This window comes from Onthophagus taurus, chromosome 2 (genome assembly GCF_036711975.1).
Source record: "Onthophagus taurus isolate NC chromosome 2, IU_Otau_3.0, whole genome shotgun sequence".
In the NCBI taxonomy this organism is placed as follows: Eukaryota; Metazoa; Arthropoda; class Insecta; order Coleoptera; family Scarabaeidae; genus Onthophagus; species Onthophagus taurus.
The window spans coordinates 22,306,560-22,332,233 of NC_091967.1; the positions used below are offsets into that span (position 1 = coordinate 22,306,560).

Genomic DNA, 25,674 nt, shown 5'->3' on the forward strand with positions numbered 1-25,674 from the left:
TAATAATCAAAATTTTAAAATATCACATCGAAAACGCGTTTCTAGTCAAAATGTCAGTAAGATCCGTGAAATTTATATTTTCAGCGCTTCAATTTTTGTTAAAATCAATAAATTCATTTTTATTGTGATACACTCTGAATAAGTCCTATAAAAATGAAATATTGTCAACAACACACGTAGACGTATTTCCATTAAAAAGCAGGGGTGGCTATGGAGACGAGGCGGTAGACAGGACAAGTTATTAGAGAGGGCATCCTGAAAAGCCGTTGATATTAAAACGACACTTTGTATAGTTGCTCCGCAAAAGCTCTTCCCTCGTGGTTTCATGTTAAAACTCTCACGTTCGGTCTCTTGTGATCTAAACTTTCTATTCCAAAGTGAAGGCTGAGCGAAGATTAACGTCAGCCTGCGTTGTATCGAATCGAAAACTTGCATCGCCCCTTACTATTTTATTGTCTATGTTGACTTAAATTTATTGAAATAAACTGTTTTAAAATTTCTACGAAATCAACTTTTGTTACAAAAATAGCTCTAACGGTAGATTTATATCTGACATTTATTACACGCAATTTATGTCTGCCTCTCCATATATTTATCGAAAAATGTGGCTAAAAACTGAAAGTGGCTAAAGATAAATCACGGAGTATGGTCATTAGAAAAAATAACATCTTTGTCTTTAAATTTTATGACTACTGACAAAGATCACTATAATGAATACTAACAAATGAAGTGGACTTCGAAATAATAATCGAAATTGAACAGAACACACCGTATACATCTAGTGATTGAGCAGTACAAGAAAAGGCCAAAAAATGAATGCAGTTACTATAGAAAAATTGCTCCAATAAATCACGCAAGTAAAATATTACTGGATGTCAAATTTTAAATCTAAGCCAGATAATTGAGAAGATTTATGAATATTAATCAGGGCTTACGACATGGTACACTGGAATAAACTTAGACACATTTTAAAAGAAATTGGACCATCTGATCTATCTTATCAGCTATATGACAACAACCTAGCTCAAATAAAAATAGGAAACGAATACTTAGGGTACTTTAGAGGAAAGGCATAAGGCAATACATTCTCTCCCCAATACCATTCAATATCTATGGAGAATCTATAATGAGGAAAAGCGCAAGTAAATTGGAAGGGGAGAATGTCTATGGGATTAAAAAAAAATAAAGCTAACGTTAAAGATGAACAAGAAATCTTCGAACTCTTCTAATGAATCGAGCAAGTAAGCCTGGAGTACGGACTGCGACTAAATAGATCCATGACATAGGTGTTACGGATGAGATCATCTATGTGGGCACGAAAATAACAAATAGGGGCATCTCAGAACAAGAAATAAAGACATGAATCAAAATGGTAAAAGATGGCTTTGGCGCTGGTTAAAATCTGGAATGACCAGCTTACCTGCAAACAAACTAAAACAAGACTTCTGAAATATTTAGTGTTTCCTTTTGAAACATATAGCTCAGGATTCTGTACCACAACTGTTGCATGCCGAAAGAGGATTGAATCTTTTGAAATGATATGCTACCCAAGATGTTGAGAATACCTTGAACTGCGTATCGCACTAATGCATCTATTTTAGAAGAACTAAAAATACGCGATAATGAGTGATTACTACCAATAATAAGCATCGTGCATCGTTAAATCGTTAAACTCATCATAGAGGGGAAGATCAAAAGGCAGGTCACCGGTGAGATATACAGATCAAATAAACGATCTGGCACAGATATCGGTCAGATTGTCCGCTCCATTTGAATATTCTTTTCGACCGTCTATCTTCTCGCATCCTCATTATGTGACCAAACTAAATTAAATTCTATTTTTTATCTCATCATTTTTTACTTGATCCAATTTTGGTACTTACGCAATTCTTATGAGGTAATTCATTTCTACAGAATTCAGTATTTTCCTGACGTTTTCATTTACCGTTCAGACCTCACTTCCATAACATAAATCTGATTCTACAAAAGCTTGCCCTATTATTTTCTTGTTTTGGTTCGATATACTTTGTCGGATTTTACTTCTAATCTCCGGTGGCCCCAGTTCATCTTGATGGATGATTACACCAAGGTATTTGAACTTTTGAATTTGTTTAATTATAATTCATCCTTAATTAGTACTTCAAATATCGTATCCGATTTAACTAGTAGATATTCTGTCGCCATAGCTTAATCGCCTTCGCGTAGTGCCCGAGCGTATGAAGTGAGATTGGCTCCAGGGAAGCACTTTCTTCATCAAGGTAGATCTAGGGGTTCACCTGATCCACAAAAATCAGCGATATCTTCCCAGTCAAGGTCACTCTGGTAGCCTTCAGCTGTTCCATCAAAATGTGAGTCTTTTGCATCTTGATGCTACGAAACCCCAAACGATGTTAGACGATCCTGTGCATGGATTCACGGCTGACATTCAGCTCCGTAGCCATTCTTCTGATACTCCTCTTAAAATTCTGGCACACCTTGTCCCCGATACGCTTGACCATGATAGTAGCCACGGTAGTTTTTATCTTCTGGGACGATCCTCGATGCTACCGATCTCCGGATAACGATACCATATCCTAAATTGTATATGACTAGCTACACATTTAGCACACATAGACATTTGTCTTAAATCAGACCCTGTATAACATATATCATTACAGTTCGTTAAGGCTATCTCGTGTTCTAGGATTCTAAATGCACGATTTCGAGTGAAATCTGATGTCTTAAACGTTCCATCTCTAATTTAATCAAGCTCATTTGTAGCCGAGGAGCTTCAATGTTCAATTATGAAGCCTTAGCCGCAGGCGACCTTAAGTATATGATGTCATGGATTTTCTATCTTAAGTTTCTCTAAGGTGGCTTGCGACCAAGTATCATACATGCAGCATGTATTAATCAATTTTTATTGGTGTTGTTATTTATGGTATTAATTGAAGCACCTCGGCCAGGAAGCCATCGCTTTATCGCTTACTACAATTTTATAAATTTTACAATTTGTTGAATATCTACATATATATAACATTGCCATAAAATTTATTTTGTACGAAAGAGAGAAAGATATTTGTTCCAGCTGATCACAATACAATTAAAAATTAAATAATATTATTATACAATGTAAACTTAAAGTTAAACTTTGAAACTGGAACGGGCTACCAATCGTGGTCCTTCTGCCTATATTACACTGTTAGTCATCTCTTAGGAATCCACGATTTTCTTGTAAATAGTGTCAAAATTTGGGGATTGAATAAGAGGAGAAGGGTTTGAGGACAGATTTTTGTAAGCTTTTTGTACGAGGAGAGATATTGGTTGAGTAATGGGAATAATTAAGAATTTTTCATACAGGACATTGTTAGAGGGGATTTCTATGTGGCTGAAGTTAGATTCATATTCGAATCTGTACCAGATTCAGATTCATAAAATTACAGTTGACCAGACAAGTATTGAACATATCAATTGAAAAATAGTTTTCTGAAATTACAGAAGTTGTAGCAATCTGCGACTACCCTGGATAATTCGAATAGACCCTCTAGTATGTTCCCTGTCTATCCTCACCCTCAGATTTGCCGTAGGGGCCGAGCGGTTCACCGTTTTCAATAGCATACTTAGATATTATTTTCTCAATAACTAGAGACTGCAGCACCCTGGGACTAGTTCAGATTATTGCATTAGGTAATCTGGTATCTTTCTAGCCCACCAGCACCCCCAGATTTGCCGTAGGGGCCGAGGGGTGAATTTTCTAATATTACTCGTTTTCAATATCGAATGTAAACATTATTTTCTCAATAATTAGAGACTGCAGCACCCTGATACTAGTCTAGATTATTGCATTAGGTCCTCTGGTATCCTTCTAGCCCACCAGCACCCCCAGATTTGCCGTAGGGGCCGAGGGGTGAATTTTTTAATATTACTCGTTTTCAATATCAAATTTAAACTTTATTTTCTCAATAACTAGAGACTGCAGCACCCTGGGACTAGTCTAGATTATTGCATTAGGTCCTCTGGTACCTTTCTAGCCCACCAGCATCCCCAGATTTGCCGTAGGGGCCGAGGGGTGAATTTTTTAATATTACTCGTTTTCAATATCGAATGTAAACATTATTTTCTCAATAATTAGAGACTGCAGCACCCTGATACTAGTCTAGATTATTGCATTAGGTCCTCTGGTATCCTTCAAGCCCACCAGCACCCCCAGATTTGCCGTAGGGGCCGAGGGGTGAATTTTTTAATATTACTCGTTTTCAATATCAAATTTAAACTTTATTTTCTCAATAACTAGAGACTGCAGCACCCTAGAACTAGTCTAGATTATTATATTTAAAATTGATGTAATTTTTAGTTTGATATTATAATTTCGTATTGCTTTTACTTCTATATAATAACATTGAAATAAAAGAAAGATCTACTAATGCAAATGAAACTATAATACTAAATAGTAACAGCCCCATTCTAAAACGTTCGTCGCCAACTATATCGCAGCTACTTGTTTCTAACGTTTCATTATTTAGTAATATTCATGATAGATTAGATGAAGAACATTTATCAGAACCCTCTACTGATAATGAAACCTTTATAAGTAAGGCACAGCTACCGACGTTACAGGTAGAGCCGTGTCAATATAAAAAACATATAATATAAAAAACAAATACAAAAAACAATATAAAAAATTAATTTAAATGCTTTAATGTGTCTAAAAATTTTGAAAAGTGTCGTTCAAGTTTCATTAATAAAGAAGTAAAAGCCATATGAAAATTATACTTTCAAATCAAACTAAATATTGAATAAATTTTGAATATAATAATCTAGACCAGTCCCAGGGCGCTGTAGTCTTTAGTTCTTCTAGTCTAGTCTAGAAAATAATTTTTAATTTTGCTATTGAAAACGAGGAATTTTAAAAAATTCACCCTTCGGCTCCTACGGCAAATCTGGGGGTGCGAGTGGACTAGAAGGATACCAGAGGACATAATGCAATAATATAGACTAGTCCCAGGGTGCTGCAGTCTCTAGTTATTAAGAAAATAATGTTTAGATTTGATATTGAAAACGAGTAATATTAAAAAATTCACCCCTCGGCCCCTACGGCAAATCTGGGGGTGCTGATGGGCTACAAGGATACCAGAGGACCTAATGCAATAATCTAGACTAGTCCCAGGGTGCTGCAGTTTCTAGTTATTGAGAAAATAATTTTTACATTTGATATTGAAAACGAGGAATATTGAAAAATTCACCCTTCGGCCCCTACGGCAAATCTGGAAGTGCTGATGGGCGAGAAGGATACCAGAGGACCTAATGCAATAATCTAAACTAGTCCCAGGGTGCTGCAGTCTCTAGTTATTGAGAAAATAAAGTTTAAATTTGATATTGAAAACGAGTAATATTATAAAATTCACCCCTCGGCCCCTACGGCAAATCTGGGGGTGCTGATGGGCTAGAAGGGTACCAGAGGACCTAATGCAATAATCTAAACTAGTCCCAGGGTGCTGCAGTGTCTAGTTATTGAGAAAATAAAGTTTAAATTTGATATTGAAAACGAGTAATATTAAAAAATTCACCCCTCGGCCCCTACGGCAAATCTGGGGGTGCTGGTATGCTAGAAAGATACCAGAGGGCCTAATGCAATAATCTAGACTAGTATCAGGGTGCTGCAGTCTCTAATTATTGAGAAAATAATGTTTACATTTGATATTGAAAACGAGTAATATTAAAAAATTCACCCCTCGGCCCCTACGGCAAATCTGGGGGTGCTGGTGGGCTAGAAAGATACCAGAGGACCTAATGCAATAATCTAGACTAGTCCCAGGGTGCTGCAGTCTCTAGTTATTAAGAAAATAATGTTTAGATTTGATATTGAAAACGAGTAATATTAAAAAATTCACCCTTCGGCCCCTACGGCAAATTTGGGGGTGCTGATGGGCTACAAGGATACCAGAGGACCTAATGCAATAATCTAGACTAGTCCCAGGGTGCTGCAGTTTCTAGTTATTGAGAAAATAATTTTTACATTTGATATTGAAAACGAGGAATATTGAAAAATTCACCCTTCGGCCCCTACGGCAAATCTGGAAGTGCTGATGGGCTAGAAGGATACCAGAGGACCTAATGCAATAATCTAAACTAGTCCCAGGGTGCTGCAGTCTCTAGTTATTGAGAAAATAAAGTTTAAATTTGATATTGAAAACGAGTAATATTAAAAAATTCACCCCTCGGCCCCTAGGGCAAATCTGGGGGTGCTGATGGGCTAGAAGGATACCAGAGGACCTAATGCAATAATCTAAACTAGTCCCAGGGTGCTGCAGTCTCTAGTTATTGAGAAAATAAAGTTTAAATTTGATATTGAAAACGAGTAATATTAAAAAATTCACCCCTCGGCCCCTACGGCAAATCTGGGGGTGCTGATGGGCTAGAAGGGTACCAGAGGACCTAATGCAATAATCTAAACTAGTCCCAGGGTGCTGCAGTGTCTAGTTATTGAGAAAATAAAGTTTAAATTTGATATTGAAAACGAGTAATATTAAAAAATTCACCCCTCGGCCCCTACGGCAAATCTGGGGGTGCTGGCATGCTAGAAAGATACCAGAGGACCTAATGCAATAATCTAGACTAGTCCCAGGGTGCTGCAGTTTCTAGTTATTGAGAAAATAATTTTTACATTTAATATTGAAAACGAGGAATATTGAAAAATTCACCCTTCGGCCCCTACGGCAAATCTGGGGGTGCTGATGGGCTAGAAGGATACCAGAGGACCTAATGCAATAATCTAAACTAGTCCCAGGGTGCTGCAGTCTCTAGTTATTGAGAAAATAATATCTAAGTATGCTATTGAAAACGAGGAACCCCTCGGCCCCTACGGTAAATCTGAGGGTGAGGGTAGACAGGGAACATACTAGAGGGTCTATTCGAATTATCCAGGGTAGTCGCAGATTGCTACAACTTCTGTAGTTTCAGAAAACGATTTTTCAATTGATATGTTCAATACTTGTCTGGTCAACTGTAATTTTATGAATCTGAATCTGGTACAGATTCGAATATGAATCTAACTTCAGCCACATGGGATTTCTGAGGTTTCGAAGTTTGGTATTATTCTAATTGCTGGTCTTTCTGCTACATCTAGATGCGATATGGCCTTTTTGCTGATATTAAGGAAGATGGGAGCTGTATAATCAAGAATGGGTGTGGTAATTGTGTTGTAAATATGAATCGCATATTTAAAATTTATCCCATTGTTCTTGTAAGTGAGACATCTAAATGAGTGAGGCACGTGCTTTGACTTTCATTTTAACCTTTTTTGTATGGATATCAAATTTTAATTTGCTATCAAAGTTTATCCCAAGATATTTACAAGAATTCGTTGGATGTACTAAAGTATTAGCTATCCTGATATTCGGAGAATTTTCAGATAATCTATGGAATGGTGGAAATAATTGCGATTTTCGAGGATTTATGTGGATTTTGGATCAATCTCCAAATTCAACAATTAAACAGGCAACAAAATTATACTAAATAAACCGTCGATGATGAAATATTGTACTTACTGTATTACTGGGTTGCCTACTGATATTTATTTAGGTTTTGGCATTCTTTGAGTCCTTTTTGTTGCCATTTTTTTGTTGACAATTATGTCTTCTGAACAATAGTATTTTAGGACTCAGTTTACCTTAATAGGATATCTATTAGAGATTTTTCACGTGAATAAGTTATATTGTAGTTCTTGTTTTTCCTTATAATAATTTCTATTTTAGGGTTTTCTACACCCGTTCCAAATGGGATTCAATCTTGCAAAGTGCTCGGTTGCTTATTTTGTAATTAATGAAAACACGGTAAAGACCTAATGTAGAGTTGAAGGACCTCTGCATACTAGATGGAGACTAAGTCTTGTTTAAACTTGACTTTTCATCAAATTAGCAGACATAGCGAAGATCTGATGCAGATCTATAGGTATGGTTGTCAGTTCCGAGTGTTGACATACGGTTTCCGGGCTCGGCTCTTTAATTTAAATATCTTGTCGTTGTCAAAAATAACGTTTAAATTATTAAAATTTAAATTTTAACACAGTAAAATCTTTATTTGTTGTTATTCTCTTTTATTTTTAATTTTCCTACGATGAATCTGGCTAAAACATTTACAGTTTATTGTGCAGTTTTTTAAATTAGGAGAAATGAATACAAAATCTAGATTTATATTAGGAAAAATCACCTGAAAATATCAATAAATATATTTGGCGGTATTAAACAGCAAATGATCCCAGTTAAGCAAGATAACTGTATAGTACGTGACTATTGCAATTTTTTTAATATTTGTTCATGTTAGTCGTCACAAATCAGTAATTGATTCTGTAGTCCTATATCAGCTGTACTGGTATTGCTATCAGCATTAATATTAATTAATAGTAAGTTTTTCTGCCCCCTTTTCATCAAGTTCTTCACCTTTCCAGTATCTGTATATTCTTTAGTCACATGGTAAATTGTTGATTTAGCAACCCCTCCAAGTATTTAGATGTTAAGTAGCTTGATACATTTAAAAAAAAATTGTTACTAGCAGCTTCGATAATTTTATCAAGAACACCGGTCTTTTTATTGGACTTTCGTCATAAATAATCTACTGGTTGTAAAAATTTAAAATATTTTACGTTTCTGCTAAAGTAAAAGGTGAAACTAAATTTCTTTAATTTATTACTAGCTTCAGGACCCATATCCAATTCTAAGAAGAACTCTAGAAATACAAAGAAGAAAAAGAAGAATTATTATTAATTCTCTAAGAATAATTTTTGACTCAATTAAGTTGTAATATTTAATTATACGATAACGTAAACTGTGCGTGGATTAACGTATTTATTACATACAAAAAGGTTTAGAACACAGAAGACATATGCATGGTTCAAATGTCAGTAACCTCACCTAGATGTTCAAAGCGTTGTCAAAAATAAAGAAGACTTACTGTGTAAAACTATTTCGCTTTCAACCAATCATGGATAAAGTTAACCAAAATGGATAGAAATTTTGCATTTAACTCTTCCTAATGCAGCTTTGAGGCAGATTCAATAAGTTTTGGTTATCTTGTCGTATGGTGTTGCGTTTATACACATTCCCTCGCTGTGGACTTGTTGGAACCTAAATACTACGTAAATTTTATAGAGATTGACGCAGACATCTCATTATGCGACATGATTTTGGCATAATAGAGAATTATGATGGTCTAAAAGTTGATATAGATATAAATTTGAAGAAGACTTGATATCATATCTTTATACTATTATATATATTACATAGAAGAATTGTAATACAAACGGATTGTAGGAGTATTGAGGTAAACTAGATGCAGCCCTCAAGCGTTTTTTATAAGGTTTTGATGCACCCATACTAATTGAAGCCTTCAAGGCTTAATTTTATATAAACTTAATTTAATTATTTGGTGCAAACAGTAATATATACAGAGTTAAGCAAATGTGATAAGTTTTTAATGTATTTATAATAAATATAATCTGATGCAAATAAAGAAGAATCAATAGTCGTTCAGAATCGACATTCTCATCTTTTTTTCTTATCAACCTTTGAGTTCTCTATTCGGTCTTGTATTTTCTTCTAGCAATCTGATTCGAAGTTCGTTCTTTTCTTTCGGTATTGTTGCACATCCCTCATTGACTGGTTCAATTCGTTTCTTTTAATAACACTCGTGCCTATTACTATGTCTACGGTTTCTGTAACGCTTATTTTTCTCTACTTTCGTCTATGTCACTGCTATTATTTATATTTATGGCTTCAATTTTGCTATAGACATCTTGTTTGTATTCTTCTTGTATTTCTGTATCTTTTAGTCCAGCAGTTCTGTAGTTAGTCCATTTAATTCTTCTCTTACTTCTATTTGCTCCTATATTAGCTATGCTTTGGCAGAACTTGACTTCCACTAGATAATGGTCGCTATTACAATTTGTATCTTTTCTTGTTCGTAATAAATAATTGATGACGATTTTCTTAGCAGTATTTATCAGGCCAGGTAACCAGATATTCTTGGTTAAACTGTGAATCTTTTCCCAAAGATGTTTGCCTTCATGTTTCAATAGCTCAGAAGTTATTCCTTCTGATCCTGGTGTTTAATGGTTCGCCATGCACTTAATTATCTGTATCATTTCATTATATGTGGGTACTTTGTCTTCGGGTTCTGCAGGGTATGTAGCCGTCTGTTCTTGATGACCTGTATTGCTTGTTAGTATTTTTCTGTCAGTCTTCAATTTTCAGAATTTTCCTGTTCTGTCAGTATTTGCTGTCCTTACATGCATTGAAGTCAAGAAAACTTGACTAAACTCTCGTGTTTGTTCTTTATCTTTCGTATAAAACTTTCTGCATTCATGTTTGTTATTATGTTATATCATTTCTTCTACCGTATCTTTGGCCAGTTTCCTCTTCTTCCTGAGACACACTCTACTGATTTCTATTCTTTTCCTATTGTATTCATCTTGGTTTGTTCTTGTGATTCTTTGAATACAATGTTGTCTGGCATTTCGTTTCGCTTGGGCAGCTACATTCTTTGTCGTGGCACCCATTTCTATTATTTCGCCTTTCCTCTATTATTTTAGCGGCTATCGTAATGAGTAAGATTAGAGTAAGATAGAAAGATTCAATTAGTTTTCATAAAAGCCGCCTTCAAACAAGAGTGGTTAGACAATATAATTCTGGTATATACGTATTATAGAACCCTATGTTATTTTTTTTCCACTCTGGGAACTAATTGTCCTTCGCGAGGTAAAATCGAAATCCTGTATACGCATTGCGGCCCAATTGCTAGTAATTACAAAGCATTTTACAATTTTGAGCTTCCTGTTAACCCGTTCGAATACGAATCGGCAAAAATAAACACTCCCTTTTAAAAAAATTTTAAAGTTAAAAATCCTTTAGTAACTTAATTTCACTTTTAGGATAATGTATTGATATGAGATTTCCGAAAATACAGTTTAACTTTAATTAAAACTATCAAAAACATAGTAACAGTTCAACTAATTACCTAAATCTATTTTAAGCTGTAATAGTTAACGTTTGATACTAAGCTGGCATGCATGTTATTGCGTCAAATCGATTTGGTGCAAGCCATATATTGAATTACAGGTCCAAATTTCGAATTGTTCAAGTTACATTATAACCGCGCATGGGTAATTTATGTATCGTTGAAAACGGTAGTTATACTTGTTTTCATTGATATTAAAATAACTTTTTAAAACTTTGTTTTATAATGATATTTTTAAGAGTACAATCTTTTATAAATTATCGATTATGTGTCTTGATGAATTTTAGTTAAAAATATTTTTCGCCGCATCTAATCCGATCAACTTGTAAACTTTTAGAAATGTTTTTAAGTTGTGACGTAAAAGCTGCAGGATTTTTCCCGGTGCTAACTAAAACTTTGACACCCACTACTTACAACTTTTTAATGTTAGTAAAGCTAAAGGTTTATTTAAAAAAAACGTGAAAAATTCGAACCTATTTTTTATATTTTGCATTTTAAATTTGCAAACTTAATATTTGTTTTTACCAAAACCCTACCAATCAATACTAATTAAATTCAAACGTCTCGAAGGAGGAACAACTCGATGACAAGGTGCGTGATTCGAGTGTCAAACACTAAACCCTACCTAGGTTAGCAGTAGTGGTAAGGTAATTAATGAAGTTACGGGAGAGTTGAGGTAAAATGGAATTTCAAATGACTAAATCGAACTGGATTAATCATCTTCTTTTAACTAGGTTATGAAGTTTGTAGTTAAAAAATCAATTAATTAACTAACTACTTTTATAGAATTATAATTATTTTAATATATCTCAAAATCATTGTTCTCAAATTTAATTCCAGGTAAAATAACGTGGTTATGGGTATTACACATAATCTACCAGATCAATCTTTGTAACACAATGTCAACGTCCGGCTGCAGTTTCAACTCCATGTGTCTTTGTTCTTCGGATCAACATGATCTCAACGGACGATTCATCACAGATGTTAGCTGTATATCCATCCCGCTTTATAAATTTCCTAGTAAGATACATTACAATACAATAATTAAATTATAAAAATGTGAATTTTATTCGATTGAGAATTTTGGTTACAGATTTACCTGAAGGGAACATCAAACAATTGGAGATAATGGGTTCTCGAATACCAGCTCTAGAATCTGAAAGTTTGGCCGGATGCCAAGTACAAAGTCTTTCCTTACCGAATAACCACTTGCAACACGTAGCCGATCGAACCTTCAGGTTTGTACAAGTTTCAAGTTTCCCTAACTCAATTCCGTAAATTCTAGAAATTCTTATAGTCAGTTAAACGTTTTAATTTTAAATTTTAAACAGATATAAATTTAATGAGACTTGTTAAATTATCTTTTACGATTCAGTTTCGGGGAATATTTAAGGAACCAGTTTTAGTCTTTAGGCGCGAGTTAAATTGTTTCGTTAAAGTTTCTAGCAAGAGTCTCAGACAATGTCTCGAAGTTGTAGTAGTAATATTGAATGCTGCAGCAGGAAGGAACAATAGTGAAGACGTGGTGCAAGATTACGAACTCGGAGATTGTAAACCGGTTGAAGTCAAATTGCAACAGTAAATTGTAAATCAAATGTCGTATATAGTGCGTCCTCAACATCGGCAATTCTTGTTACTCACAAATGTTGCAAACCGTATTTGTATTTCTAATATCTATGAAATTATACGGTTTTTGGTTTTTAGTGTATTTTGAGAACTTTTAAAATGAACTAATTAATATCTGTAACCAGGTTCTAAGAAGACAAATCGATAATGTTGTTTAGAAATGTCACGGTTTGATCACTGTATTAAAGAAATTAAAGTCATTTCGGGGAATTTGAAAATGATTTATATCATAAATTATAGCTAAAAATGTTTACTTTTATATTATGAGTAGAAATAATGGTGTGACATATATTATATTTGTAGAAAAGTAATCATAAAGAAAAACTTGTTAAATTCGGGTTATGTCAGAAAATGTGAAAATTTAAAAAAATCACCCCGACCTTATTTCATGAAGTTTAGATATGATTTGTATCTTAAATTACAGCTAAAAAGTTCTATTTTTAGCTTATGTGTAGAAATAATGTACATAGTAAGATATAAATATTTTTAGATAAAAATATCTTATAGCAAAACTTGTTAATTTGGGGTTTTGTCAGAAAAAGTGAAAATTTAAACAACCCACTCCGACCTTATTTCGGGAAGTTTCGAAATGATTTATCTCTTAAATTATAGCTATAAAGTTCTACTTTTATATTTCGTGTAGAAATAGAGGACTAGGTAATAATATATTTTTAGGAAAAAGTCTTTAAGGGAAATCATATTATTTCGCGTTGTGTTAGAAAAAGTGAAAGTATAAAAAAACACCACAACCTTATTTTGAGCAGGTTGAAAATGATTTTCCTATTAAATTATTCCCAGGTTTGACAGTGGCGATGTTAATAAACAACTTAGCGTGTCTCATTCCAGGAGAACTGGTCCATAGTAGGCGAAATCTCTCTTCAGCCTACAGTCCAATCTATGTTTGGCCATCGCAAATGACCCAGATCAGAGAAACTCTGTTATCACAACTCAGTGTGTTTAAAGTTCTTTTGCAGTCTTGACTGTCTGAGAAAAATCGTACTGTCATGTTGTTCAACCCTCTCTCAAGAAGGATTTTAGCACCCAGGCTGTAAGCTTACTTAATCTGAAGTGTCTGGCAGTATACTCCTGCCCCGACTCCTTCCAGCGTTTTTGATTCTTCTGTGAACATGCAAATATCTGCCTGAACCAAAGAACTTTCGTTTTCGATCCAAGACTGCCGTCCAGGCAGTACAATCTGGTATCGAGCATTAATCACTAATAGTGATTTCATCAAATCTGATGGCATTAATAGCACAATATCAGTGCCTACAGTGTCTTCTGCAGCCCAAACCTATAAATGGTAGTTCTAGCCACTTTCTCTATACGCAAATGGAAACGAGATAGGCCAAGCAGAACATTCATTGCTAGATTTGGCGTTGTATGTGATAGCTACAACCTCAGGGGTTCACTGTACTGGGTAAGACCTACCTACTAAGATACTATATCATAAATTATAGCTAAAAAATTAAATAATAATTAATTCATCAAATTTTATGGAGGTGGTTTTGAAAATTTAAATATTTTGTCAATGGGCACAAAAACGAATGCGGTTGGACGTCAATTTCTTTGGTAACATGTTATTCTCGGATGAATCTACTTTTACAAACAAAGGACAAGTCAATAGACATAACATGCACTATTGGAGCGTTGAAAATCCGAGATGGTTGCGTGAAGTAGAACATCAACGACCTTGGTCGGTTAAAATTGGTGTGGCATAATTGGTGATAAATTGATCGGTCCATACTTTATTGATGGTATGCTGAATGGGGAGAAGTACCGAAATTTTTTAGATGACGTCTTACCAACGTTACTTATAGATTTGAGCAGGGAAGAAAGACAAAATGATGGGTTTTTCACACTTTTATCACATTTTTCACATATTGCACGTGAAGCTTTAGATCGGGATTATGTTGGGCGATGGATTGGAAGGGGAGGTTCAATTTCCTGGCCTGTAAGATCACCTGATTTAATACCTCTTGATTTTTTCTTGTAAGGCGTCCTTCAGAGTAATGTTTATCGCGAAGTACTGACTACGTCAGCAAACATGAAAGAGCGGATAAGAAATGCATGCAGAAATAGTAGCCAAGAAAACCTTTTAAGATCTAAAGAAAGTTTTAGTAGAGTTTTTTTAAATTATTTTACTTTAATCCATAGATTGAGATTTTGCAATTAAAAACATAGGTTGTCATTTAAAAAATTGGCCGTGACATTCATATGACCTGGAAAATAAGGTCAAGGTCAAGGTCAAAAAAATGTTATCGTCGTATGGTTTCCCCCTTCACACAGAACAACTTTCATTTGGTTCATTTTTATGTAAAATGAACCGTTTTCGAGATAATCGCTTGACTCACGTTAAATGGACCATCCTGTATCCTGCCGTTAATCTCACCGACAAAAATATCTGTACATTGTAATACAGTACAAACTAACTTATCGGCCAGATAACGCTGTCGGGAAGTTTATCGGTATATTGTACAATCTGCCCTTAGTATTTAATGTTTTGAAGATGGTTTTTTCAAGACTTCAAATTTCAGACCTTTGAATTTTTAAATTCAACCTTGCAAAACCATCAATTATTGTTACGGTTATTATATCTCAATAACTGATTGAGATATCATCATGATCTAAAAAGCAGTTTAAAGCAAATTTATCTAGTATTTAACGTTTTGACCATCATTTCTTCAAATTTAAGATTTATCAAGTTTTGAACGCAACCTTGCATAACCTTAAGTATAAATGGTGGAGTAATTAATGTATATGTATCTCAAAAACTAACTGAGGTACCGTTATGAAATAAAAAGCAATTTTAAGCAAATTTAAGGAAGATTTAATGTGCCATTAATAATGTTTTATTTTCCATAAACATCGTTGTTATAATTTTTTAAATCCAACTTTGCATTTTTGATTATTATAGATATGAAACATAAATTTATAAATGCCGTATCTCAAAAACGAATGGAGATATCGGTACGAAATAAAAAGTAATTTAAGGCAAAGTTACTTGGTTTTTAATATTTTGAAGATGGTTTCTTCAAGTCTTCAAATGAATTTTTGATTTCAACCATTACCATAAACATTAATGGAGGGTTTTCGCTATGATGACAATCACACGTCTTATTCAAACTCTTGTCAGCGAAGTCCCGCTTAATGTGTCGGCCCTGATGAGTCGGAAACACAAACCGATGAAACACAAGGGTGAGCCTGAAACACAGCTACCTTTAGCGACATACTGACATGACTGAAAAGTCAGTAAGACCATACTTAATCTTAACCTTAACGGCTAGAATGAAGCATTCAGACTGAATAAGTCTTAAACTGCAAAGTCTTGCTTCTGCGGCCTTGAGCGTATGGAGGGTTTTCGCTATGATGACAATCACACGTCTTATTCAGACGCTTGTCAGCGAAGTCCAGCTTAATGTGTCGGCCCTGATGAATCGGAAACACCAACCGACGAAACACAAGGTTGAGACTGAAACATGACTACCTTTAGCGACTTACTGGCATGATTGAAAAGTCAGTAAGACCATACCTAATCCTAACCTTAACGGCTAGAACGAAGCATTCAGACTGAATAAGTCTTAGACTGTAAAGTCTTGCTTCTGCGGCTTTGAGCGTTAGTTCAAGTTATTAGTATTGTTATTAGTTCGCCTCTCTCCTCAACGATTAACTGTCGCACGCTCTCTTCTGCAAAACTGACCGGCCAAGATAAATGCCAAGCTCTACGTATATTTTCTCGTTTATAGCAAAATGCTTTTGAATATTTTTTAATAAGTTCGAAAGTTTGTGACCGATAAAAGGTTTCAAAGGTTCCTGTTTTCCATATGGTAATAGTTACCGAAATACTTTAGTGAAATATCAATAAATACACCTCTAACGCACTCCATTAAAACTCTTTGACCGTGAAACTAATCTTAAACTTACTTATAAAATCATTTTAATAAGCTAAACTTACCTCTTTGTTGGTTTTAGTTCCACGTCGAAAAGTCTCAAGTCTTTGGATCTCAGCTATAACGAGTTAGACGTCGTTCCGTTTCAAGCTTTTAGAGAACTTAAAAACTTGCAGTGGATAAACTTACACGGGTAAAATTTCTTTTTTCTTTTAAATAACCGTAATAAATAAACGCTTATTTTTAGAAATCAAATACAAGAAATAAACGGAGATTGGTCTCATTTAAAAAACACAACTATTAATTTATTTTTGGGTGAAAACGATATTAAAGAAATTCCAAGCGAAAAACTACATCAATTCAAATCATTAATATGGCTAAATTTAGATGGAAATCGAATTTCAAAGATTAAAATTCATTCTTTACCGCATACTTTACAAACGTTGAGTTTATCGAATAATTTAATCGAAGAATTTCCGCAAGATACAATTTCATCTTTAATTCAACTGCAATGGTTATATTTACGTGGAAATCATATAAAAACAATTCCAGAAACGTCATCAATTAAAAAGCTATGGTTGGAGAAAATCGATTTACGGGAAAATTTATTAACAAAAATACCAAAAAAGCCTTTTAACAACACCATTTTCGTGCGAGATTTAAATTTATCGTTTAATACAATTAAAACGTTAATAAACGAAAGTTTCTATGGATTAAATTGTGGACGTATTATTATATCTTACAATGAAATTGAAAAAATTGAAAAGTATGCTTTTAAAGGGGTTGAAAACACGTTAGAGTTTTTAGATTTTGATCACAATAATTTAATTGATTTTCCTGAAGAAGCTTTAAAACGATTAAACGCGTTGAAGTATTTATACGTTTCTTCCAATTTTTTAAAAGAAATTAAAAAAGATGCGCTAAAAGGGTTTTGTAGTAATGTAAAGGCGTTAAGTTTTAGTGGAAATCAATTCGAAATAATTCCAAGTAACGCCCTTAAAGATTGTGTTAAAATAACACATTTTAATATGGCTTATAATAGAATTGAAGTGTTAAAACAAAACGATTTTATTAATTGGGGCGAAAATATTAAAAATTTAATTTTAACAAATAATCAAATTCACGTTTTAAAAAAAGATGTTTTTATTGGATTAAAAGATCTTAAAGAACTTAGTCTTAGTTTTAACCCAATAAAGTATATCGATGAGAACGCATTTAATGGGTTAAAAAATTTGGAAAATTTAGAACTTTCGTTTTCTTTGGAGTCGATAAAGATTTTTGGGGGTATGTTTAAACCAATTTTTAATTTAAAATTTTTATCGATTGATAATAATAATTTAGAAAATTTAGATGAAAATTTATTCGATTTTTTGCCAAATTTAAGGTATATTAATTGCGAATTTAATCGATTGAAACTAATTCACCCCAATTTATTTAAAAAGGGTCTTCATACCAAATTAAAAGAAATACGCTTCTCTAACAATGAAATTGAAATTGTATTTAACAAAACTTTCGAGGATCTCCCAAATTTAGAAAAAATCATTTTGAGTTTTAACAAAATCAAGGAAATTCAAAACGAGGCGTTTTCCGATTTAACTAATTTAAAAAGTGTCATTTTAATGAATAATTTAATTTATAAAATTGATTTAAAATCGTTTAATAACCTCCCCAATTTGGAGTTATTAAATTTATTTTTTAATCATTTAAACGATTTTAGTTTTAATTTTGTATCGTCAAATCAATCCCAGTTAATTAATTTAAATTTGAGTTTAAATAAAATTTCAATTTGTAACTCAAATTCTAGATTAATCGAAACTTTAGATTTAAACCAAAATAATTTAAAAGAAATCCCGAAATGTTTATTAAAAAATATTTATTTAAAAAAATTATTGTTAAATTCTAATTTAATCTCAATTTTAAACCAAAACGATTTTCTTTCATTAACTTTATTAGAAATTTTGTCTTTAAAAGAAAACGTGATAAAACATCTTCATCGTTATAGTTTTTTTGGTTTAAATAATTTGCAAATTCTTGATTTGTCTAAAAATTTTATATCAACAATTCATTTAAACCAATTTTTATTTACCCCGAAATTAAGGGTTTTAAATTTAAGCTCGAATAATCTTAGTTACCTCCCAAGGGATGTTTTTATTAAAACTTTGTTAGAAAAATTAGATTTGAGCCAAAATTTCTTTTCCGTCATCCCTAATTTGATTGAAATAGCCCCAACCTTAAGAGATTTTTCAATAAATTCAAACGAAATCGAACACATTTCAAGCACAACATTTTCAGATCTTATTCATTTAAATTCTTTAGATTTAAGCGATAATAAATTTAATATTCTCCCCGATAACGTTTTTACAGGATTAGGTTTATTACAAAAATTAGTCTTAGAATTAACCTCAATTCGTGCTAACTTCAAAGAGTTATTTCATTACGCCCAAAATTTAAAAGAATTAATTTTATCCAAATCAAACGTAATAATCACCCCAACCTTACCTTTACCAAATCTAATTTATCTAAATTTATCTTTTAACTTAATTAATCATTTGGGAACAAACACTTTTCGGGATTTATTTAAATTATTAAATTTAGATTTAAGCAATAACTTAATAACTCATATTCAATTAAAAATTTGGTCCCACTTACCACAATTAAAAAAATTAAATTTATCAAATAACCCCATTAAACAAATCAATTCGGATTCATTTCATCAATTAAAAAATCTCCAATCACTTGACATACAAGGGTTAAATAAATTGGAGAAATTTGATGGAAAATCAATTGAAAAATTAGAAATATTACACACTTTATCGATTGAAACTTCGTTAAAAATCGACAACTTCAAAAAGCAACTTTGTAAAATATTAAGCAAATTAAGGTCTTTGCGTATTTTGAAATTAAAAATTCGAGAAAATGTTTTAAATGATCAGTTACGTTGTATTTCTAACACGAAAATACGTGAATTAGAAATATCGGGGGAAAATTTAAAAATGATTCATCAACGTGCTTTTGAAAAATTCACCCGAAATAACGAATTGGTTTTAAAAATTTCTAATACAAGTGTTGAAGATCTTCCCCCTGGGTTGTTTTCGAATATGTATAAGATTCCGTATCTTAGTATAGATCTTCGAGGGAATATGTTGACGTTTTTAAATACGGATATATTTTATGGAAATTCGACAACGTGGAAAAATGTTGGAACAACTTTAGTATCAGGTAAGAAAATAGAAAGTAATTTATTACCAAATTTGGTAAGTTGGAAAAATTTTCAAAAATTGGTTAATATAATATAAATCAAGTCAAATCAATTAAAGAGAGGAAGAATTAGTAACATAATAATTATAAAAAATGAGTTACCCTAACCACCGTGTTCAAATAATCAAAAACATATTGAAATGCGGCGAAACCTAATTGTCGTAATCGTACATTAACGAGACAGGAGATTTACGTAAAGTGTTACTATTACTACGGCAATTATAAAACGTGAGGGGACAGCATGCGTTGAGACATAATACAAGAAAGATTAACCTTTCCAACAACCAACCGCAATCAATATTATAATACAACAGTTTATGAATAAATTTAACTATGTAAACAACTCTGCGCTGTTGTAGTGAAAAAAAAACTAAACCGCGAAAGGAGAAACGCGTAATCTACACCCCTAGGTGGGTAAACACGATCCAGTCGAAAGCATAGATACTTTAAAAATGTCTTTTTTTAGATTCATTCGCGTAAAACTGATAGAACGGATACCAAACAATTACCGCGATCTAATCAACGCAAAAAATCACGTACATAAACATCCGATGGACAGACCCTTACAGTTCCGAACAATAAACCCGTAATTTTATAATAATTAGCAACTAAGTTAAGGGGGGAAACCACATTAGGAGGCTCATTTTCATTGATCTTTTAGGATTTTTTTGGGTGGGAAGAATTGATTAGAATTTAATCCAATTTTGACACTATTTTGTTTATATTTCGAACAACTTTTGTGAATTTTTTTGAATAATTTTATAGAAAAATATCAAAGTTTTCCAATTGCGGGACGTATAGCCATTTCAATTTTCATCTGATATCGAAAAGCTTTTCATTTTAGGTTAATAACTTATTTTCTAAGAATATGAACCTCAATGCAGGTAAATGTAACGAAAATTAAAAATTTTGCAGGTATTGGAAACATTTACTTAAAATTTCACTTTTTTTTTACTAATTATGCAAAAAAAACTCTCTTAAAATCATGATATCATCTCAAAAGTTGGTTCATATATTTTGTAATTTCATAAAGAATCATACTATCAATTTTTATAATGATTGGTTCATTACTTTTCGAGTTAGAGTTCCCGCAAATGTGAAAATAGTTATTTTTGATACAAGATAGCGAAATGACACTTTTGCGATTTTTCTTTTGCGCACATTTGCTCGCTAAAGCTCGCAAAAAAAACTTTCGAGAATGCAAAAGAATTTCGCTGTCGTGTATCAAACAGCTTCTTATAACATCCTACACAGTTCCGACGTCGTTTTCTCCCTGGACCCTGCTCATAAGCAAATGTATGTACCCTTTTCGGAGTGCAAGTCGACTTTACAGTATGTTCAGAATCCTGATCCACTAGTGACATTGCTAGGTTCTCTCTGAACTGTAGCATGGTAAGGGTCCTGTTGCTTTTATTAGCTGCATTAAAAACTACATACGAATTGACAATTGTAGTTCCTAATAGTAATTCAAACGCCACTTTCCTATACCATTTAAGCCCTTTGCGTAAAGCTGTGTAGTAGGAGGACATTTGATCACTCAGATCAACGCCTTTTTACCTTTGTTGTAGTCAATAATACATTTGGGTTTAAGAACAGGCTCCGAGTTTCTGTTTGTTTTACCAGTATCATGCAGGTTGATATCATGATCTCTTTTATTAGATATCATAAGAATGGGCCTCTTATCTTTCCACTTTATTATTTTAACACCCTTTACATTATGTACTCCTACCACTTCATTCTTTTTAATACCACGATTAATAAATTCTTTTGGAAGACCTCTCCTGTTTGATCTGAGTGTTCCACAGTAAAATGTTTTCCTTTCCTGAAGTTTTTTCACAAGTGGGACCCCTGAGTAAAAATTGTCACCGTATAAGATGCGACCTGAATGAAGCAAATTATCCATGAGGTTCATAACTACCTTTACTGTATGTGAGTCGCTGGTATTATCTGGATTATCCTCCTTGCTACAATACATCTTGACCTTAATGGTATAACCTTCCAAGGTGCACAACTTATACAGCTTGATGCCGTACTTATGACGTTTATTTTTAATATACTGGCGCATCCCTAAACGTCCCCTCCATGGAATCATGCTTTCATCAATGACAACTTCTTTTCCTGGTGTTAAAATATTTTGGTACCTGGTATTAAGCAGAGTCAAAAGAGGTCGTATGCGAAAAAGACGATCTTACTCAATCTCTTACTCGTGTTACTCAATTAACTGGCCAAGTAATATGCACAGTCGACTGTATTTAATTTTTTTGAAAATGTCATGGTAAAACATTTAGAAATTATTAAGTGATAAACGATTGCTAAGGTACCAATCCTCAACACGAAACAGGTTTTCTTGCAAACGTTCACAATCGCTGAGTTCCCCAACAGCCGAGAATAACTTCAAATCATCAGCAAAAAGCAGCTTCTCACAATCCAAGATCGCGGTTACATCATTAATAAAAGCCAAGAACAGCAATGGACCGAGGTTGGATCCCTGGGGAAACCCTGAAGTTGGAGATAATCCTCTGGAAGTGAAGCCGCCATAATTAACAAACTGCTGCCGACCTAGCAAATAAGCTTTCATTAACGACTACAGAGGGGCACTTAATCCAAAGTTACTCAGTTTTTTAATAAGATAAAATGATCCAGGTGATCAACAAATCCGTGTTGGACTGGGCTTATCTACTTATTTAAATGATATGAGATGGCTTGAAAAGAACGCTTTCAAAAGTCTTCGAGAAACCACACAGCAGTAATTTACAATCTCAGCAGGGTTGCCCTTCTTCAAAATTGGACAGACGTATGACTCTTTCCATAACGACGGAAAGGTAGAAGCACAGTCCTTCAGTAAAAAGCTCGGTATCCCATCAAGTCCCGCAGTAAGAGTATTTTTTGCACGCTTCAACGCATTCTCAATCTCCTCCAAGCTGAAGTTCTCTACTGACAGACAAAGACTATCATCGGGGAAATCAGACCCCACAAAATCAGAATTAGATTGAATATAAACGGACTCAAAATAATTAGCAAAAGCGTCCACATTACTTCGACCTGAACTGCACTCCAGATTTCCATTCGTTGTAAGGCCTGGAATACGAGTAGCGCCCTTCCGTGACCGAACATAGGCCCAGAAGGTACTGGGATCAGAAATCAAAGATCGCTGTACATCGTTCATGTACCCATTATATGCATCTGTAATGAGGTGTTTCGATAGAGATCTGTAGCGTTTAAGTTCATTCAGGCAATACAGTGAACCAGTACGCTTATGCTTTGCGCGCATATTCTCCTTCATGCGAATACAATCCTTTGCCTCCTTCGTGAACCAAGCAGGCCAACGACGATTCGTAGAATCTCTCACAGTTTTAGGCATTGCTAAATCAAAAACATCGTGTAAATTATGATTCGTCTTGCAGAACGTTTCTAGTTCTAGGTCTAGCGTTAGTTCTAAGTTTACTTGTTATTCAGCGTTAGATTGCTGGATATTTTTCATTAAACTAAAACTAGGACTAACACTAGACCTAGAAAGTTTCGGGTTTAGCCGTGCGTCTTCAGACGTCAATCTAGTTTTAATTGTTATTCAGCGTTAGATTCTTGTATATCTTCATTGAACTAAAAGTAGAATTAACACTAAGTAGTCCTAGAAACATTCGGTTTTCGCACAGCTAAGCTCGATCAAGATCTTTATTTTATATTATGAAATTTCAGTCTCGAACTAACACCATTACAGAATACGAATAGAATAAATCAAGCATTTGCTAATTCAAAGTGTGAAATAGTAGTTACCTATGCGTGACGTCACGAACGGGCCTTCGAGCTGTATAACCTGGCATATAGCAGTCTTCTTAAATTCTAACGTTCTTGGTACAAATTTAGAGCCAACGTTAAAACTGACTGAAAGCAACGTTGTGGATTTTAATGCCATTTCGAATTTGAACTTGAAAAAGTATAGTTAATGACGTGCCTTATAGATTAAAAGATGTGTTAGACAATAATGGACTACCTACCAACAAATAGCTTATTGGTTTAATGTTTTTGGTTCTTGTACAACAAAATATTCATTATGTTAATAATAACAATATTAATATTATAGTTTTTTCATTACTTATTTTGAAAATTCAAAATATCTTTAAATCATATACAATATTATTTGTCAAGTTATGGTTTTTCTTGTTGTTAGGTGGATTACAAATATCATATAACCCATTTAAATGTGGTTGTCATTTGGCTTGGTTAAGTTATTGGTTACGAAGATGGATGAGAGAAAGTTTATTATCTCATAATGCACCAATGGAAAATGCCCTAATAATGAACGAAGCTTTAATGGAAACTACTTGTATGGATGAGAATAGTGGAAAAGAAATTCCAATCGTCCAAATATTACCAGAGGACAGCAGTTGTCATGCAAGTGCTTTGAGTGTTGCTACAAAAAATTTTAAAAAAGTATCTGTGATCTCTATAATTTTATATTTAACAATTCTCATTGTAATTAACAACTTTTGTATCACTATTTTGTAATTATTTTTTAGGTTTTGATTAAATTTTGTAAAGGATGTAATAAATATGTTAGAATTAATTGTTTTTTTATTCCATCAAATAATAATATTTCGAAAATATCACAGTGATATGTTTTACAAGGACTAAATAATTATAAAATAATCAAAAATTAATCATCATTAACCTGAATGTGAGTATACAGTTGTTTTTGTTCAATTACATAATTAGAAATTAAAGAATTGAGGCCATCAATGGGTTGTCGGTCCACAGAATCTTTTAACATGTTAAACCTTTCTTTACTAAAAAATGAGTTCATTTAGAGTTAGATTTAAATTTTAAATTTTTTAGTTTTACATACCTAGGTTCAGCTTTGGGATGTTTAAGCATAATATATCTGCTAAGAATTGGGGAAAATCTATAAGGAACAAGATCAAACTTAATTAATCTCCTAAAAATAGAAAAAATTGTTATAATAAGGAAATTAACAGATTTCTAATATATTACGCATGAAAATCATCATCTTCTCCACCCCAACCATCAAATAAATTAGACATTCCATTAATTTTTTTAAATTGATCTGTTAGTATACCTACAACTCCACCAAATAAATCTGGATATGTTAAATGATATCTACAAAAATCGTTATAAGCAAAGTTCTCTAAATTAAATTAAAAATTACCTAAATACATCAAGAGAACTACTCATATGTCTTGGTTTACGAGTACAAGTATAAAGATTTCCTGTACTTATCGGTAATAAATCAACATCATGAAGTATTAAACAGGAAAAATTCAATTTCATAGCCTCCACTGCTCCAATATTTAATAACTTAGCTCGATTAAATGGTTTAGAATCTAATTGATCGACTATAAATATTCTATATGTAATACACTGTTCTTGCATAAAATAATGCATATAATTTAAAAATATTTTTAATTGTTGTGGACGATTTCTGTATGGTACAATTAAGGCTGTCTTTGAAAGCGAAGAACATTTTTTTGGTCTAAATTCACCACCTACAACAAAAATAACTTAATACATAAAAAAATTCGGTTTTAACTTTTCACACCTATATCTACATTTTGAAAATTCTTTAATTCAAAAATTTCCTTAGATGATACAACTTTATTGTTAATAATTAATCTGTCAAAAACGGAAAGATTGAGGTTATGTCCATTGTTTTCGTGATTTGGAAGGACTAATTCCGAGAGAACGTCCTTGTTTTGAACGTAATTGTAGTGCCTAGGGTGCCGCCCGGGGCTATAAAACCACAAAGCGGAAAAACACAAAACAATTTTCCAAATGTTTAAATTTAAACTAGAAATACGTATCATGACAGTGACATAATAAACACAATGTAAAAATGACAACTCCAACAGAGTGAAGTTGACGCAAAACAAATTAAAACTGACGTGGAAAATTTTTAAAT

At 33.1% G+C, this 25,674-nt stretch overlaps 2 protein-coding genes across 4 annotated transcripts in view; one reads left to right on the forward strand and one right to left on the reverse strand.

Moving 5' to 3' along the window:
* LOC111413378 (chaoptin-like) overlaps positions 1-24,324 on the forward strand; it is a 54,306-nt gene extending 29,982 nt beyond the window's left edge. For both annotated transcript variants that reach the window (XM_071194505.1, XM_071194506.1), the window contains exons 3-7: positions 11,830-12,009; positions 12,083-12,227; positions 16,585-16,695; positions 16,750-19,721; positions 23,929-24,324. In XM_071194505.1, the coding sequence (XP_071050606.1) occupies positions 11,830-12,009; positions 12,083-12,227; positions 16,585-16,695; positions 16,750-19,721; positions 23,929-24,266 (3,746 nt within the window). In that variant the 3' untranslated portion in view covers positions 24,267-24,324. The remainder of the gene's footprint in view (positions 1-11,829; positions 12,010-12,082; positions 12,228-16,584; positions 16,696-16,749; positions 19,722-23,928) is intronic.
* LOC111413377 (beta1,4-N-acetylgalactosaminyltransferase B) lies at positions 24,315-25,614 on the reverse strand. Of its 2 annotated transcripts, none has more exons than XM_023044331.2 (5): positions 25,315-25,614; positions 24,925-25,261; positions 24,750-24,875; positions 24,604-24,693; positions 24,315-24,544 (listed from the first exon to the last, which is right to left on the reverse strand). In XM_023044331.2, exons 1-5 carry the CDS (start codon positions 25,577-25,579, stop codon positions 24,415-24,417), a joined length of 948 nt encoding a protein of 315 aa, XP_022900099.2. In that variant the 5' UTR covers positions 25,580-25,614; the 3' UTR covers positions 24,315-24,414. The 2 variants fall into 2 exon arrangements, with proteins under 2 accessions (XP_022900099.2, XP_022900100.2); XM_023044332.2 differs by having other exon boundaries at positions 25,325-25,410.
* Positions 25,615-25,674: the final 60 nt, after the last annotated feature.

Coding starts and splice junctions, on each gene's coding strand:
- LOC111413377 (XM_023044331.2), bottom strand. CDS start 25,579: ATGATACGTATTTCTAGTTTAAATTTAAACATTTGGAAAATTGTTTTG. Junction 25,262..25,314: donor TTTTCAAAATGTAGATATAG/GTGTGAAAAGTT, acceptor TTTTTGTTGTAG/GTGGTGAATTTAGACCAAAA. Junction 24,876..24,924: donor AGTTCTCTTGATGTATTTAG/GTAATTTTTAAT, acceptor CGATTTTTGTAG/ATATCATTTAACATATCCAG.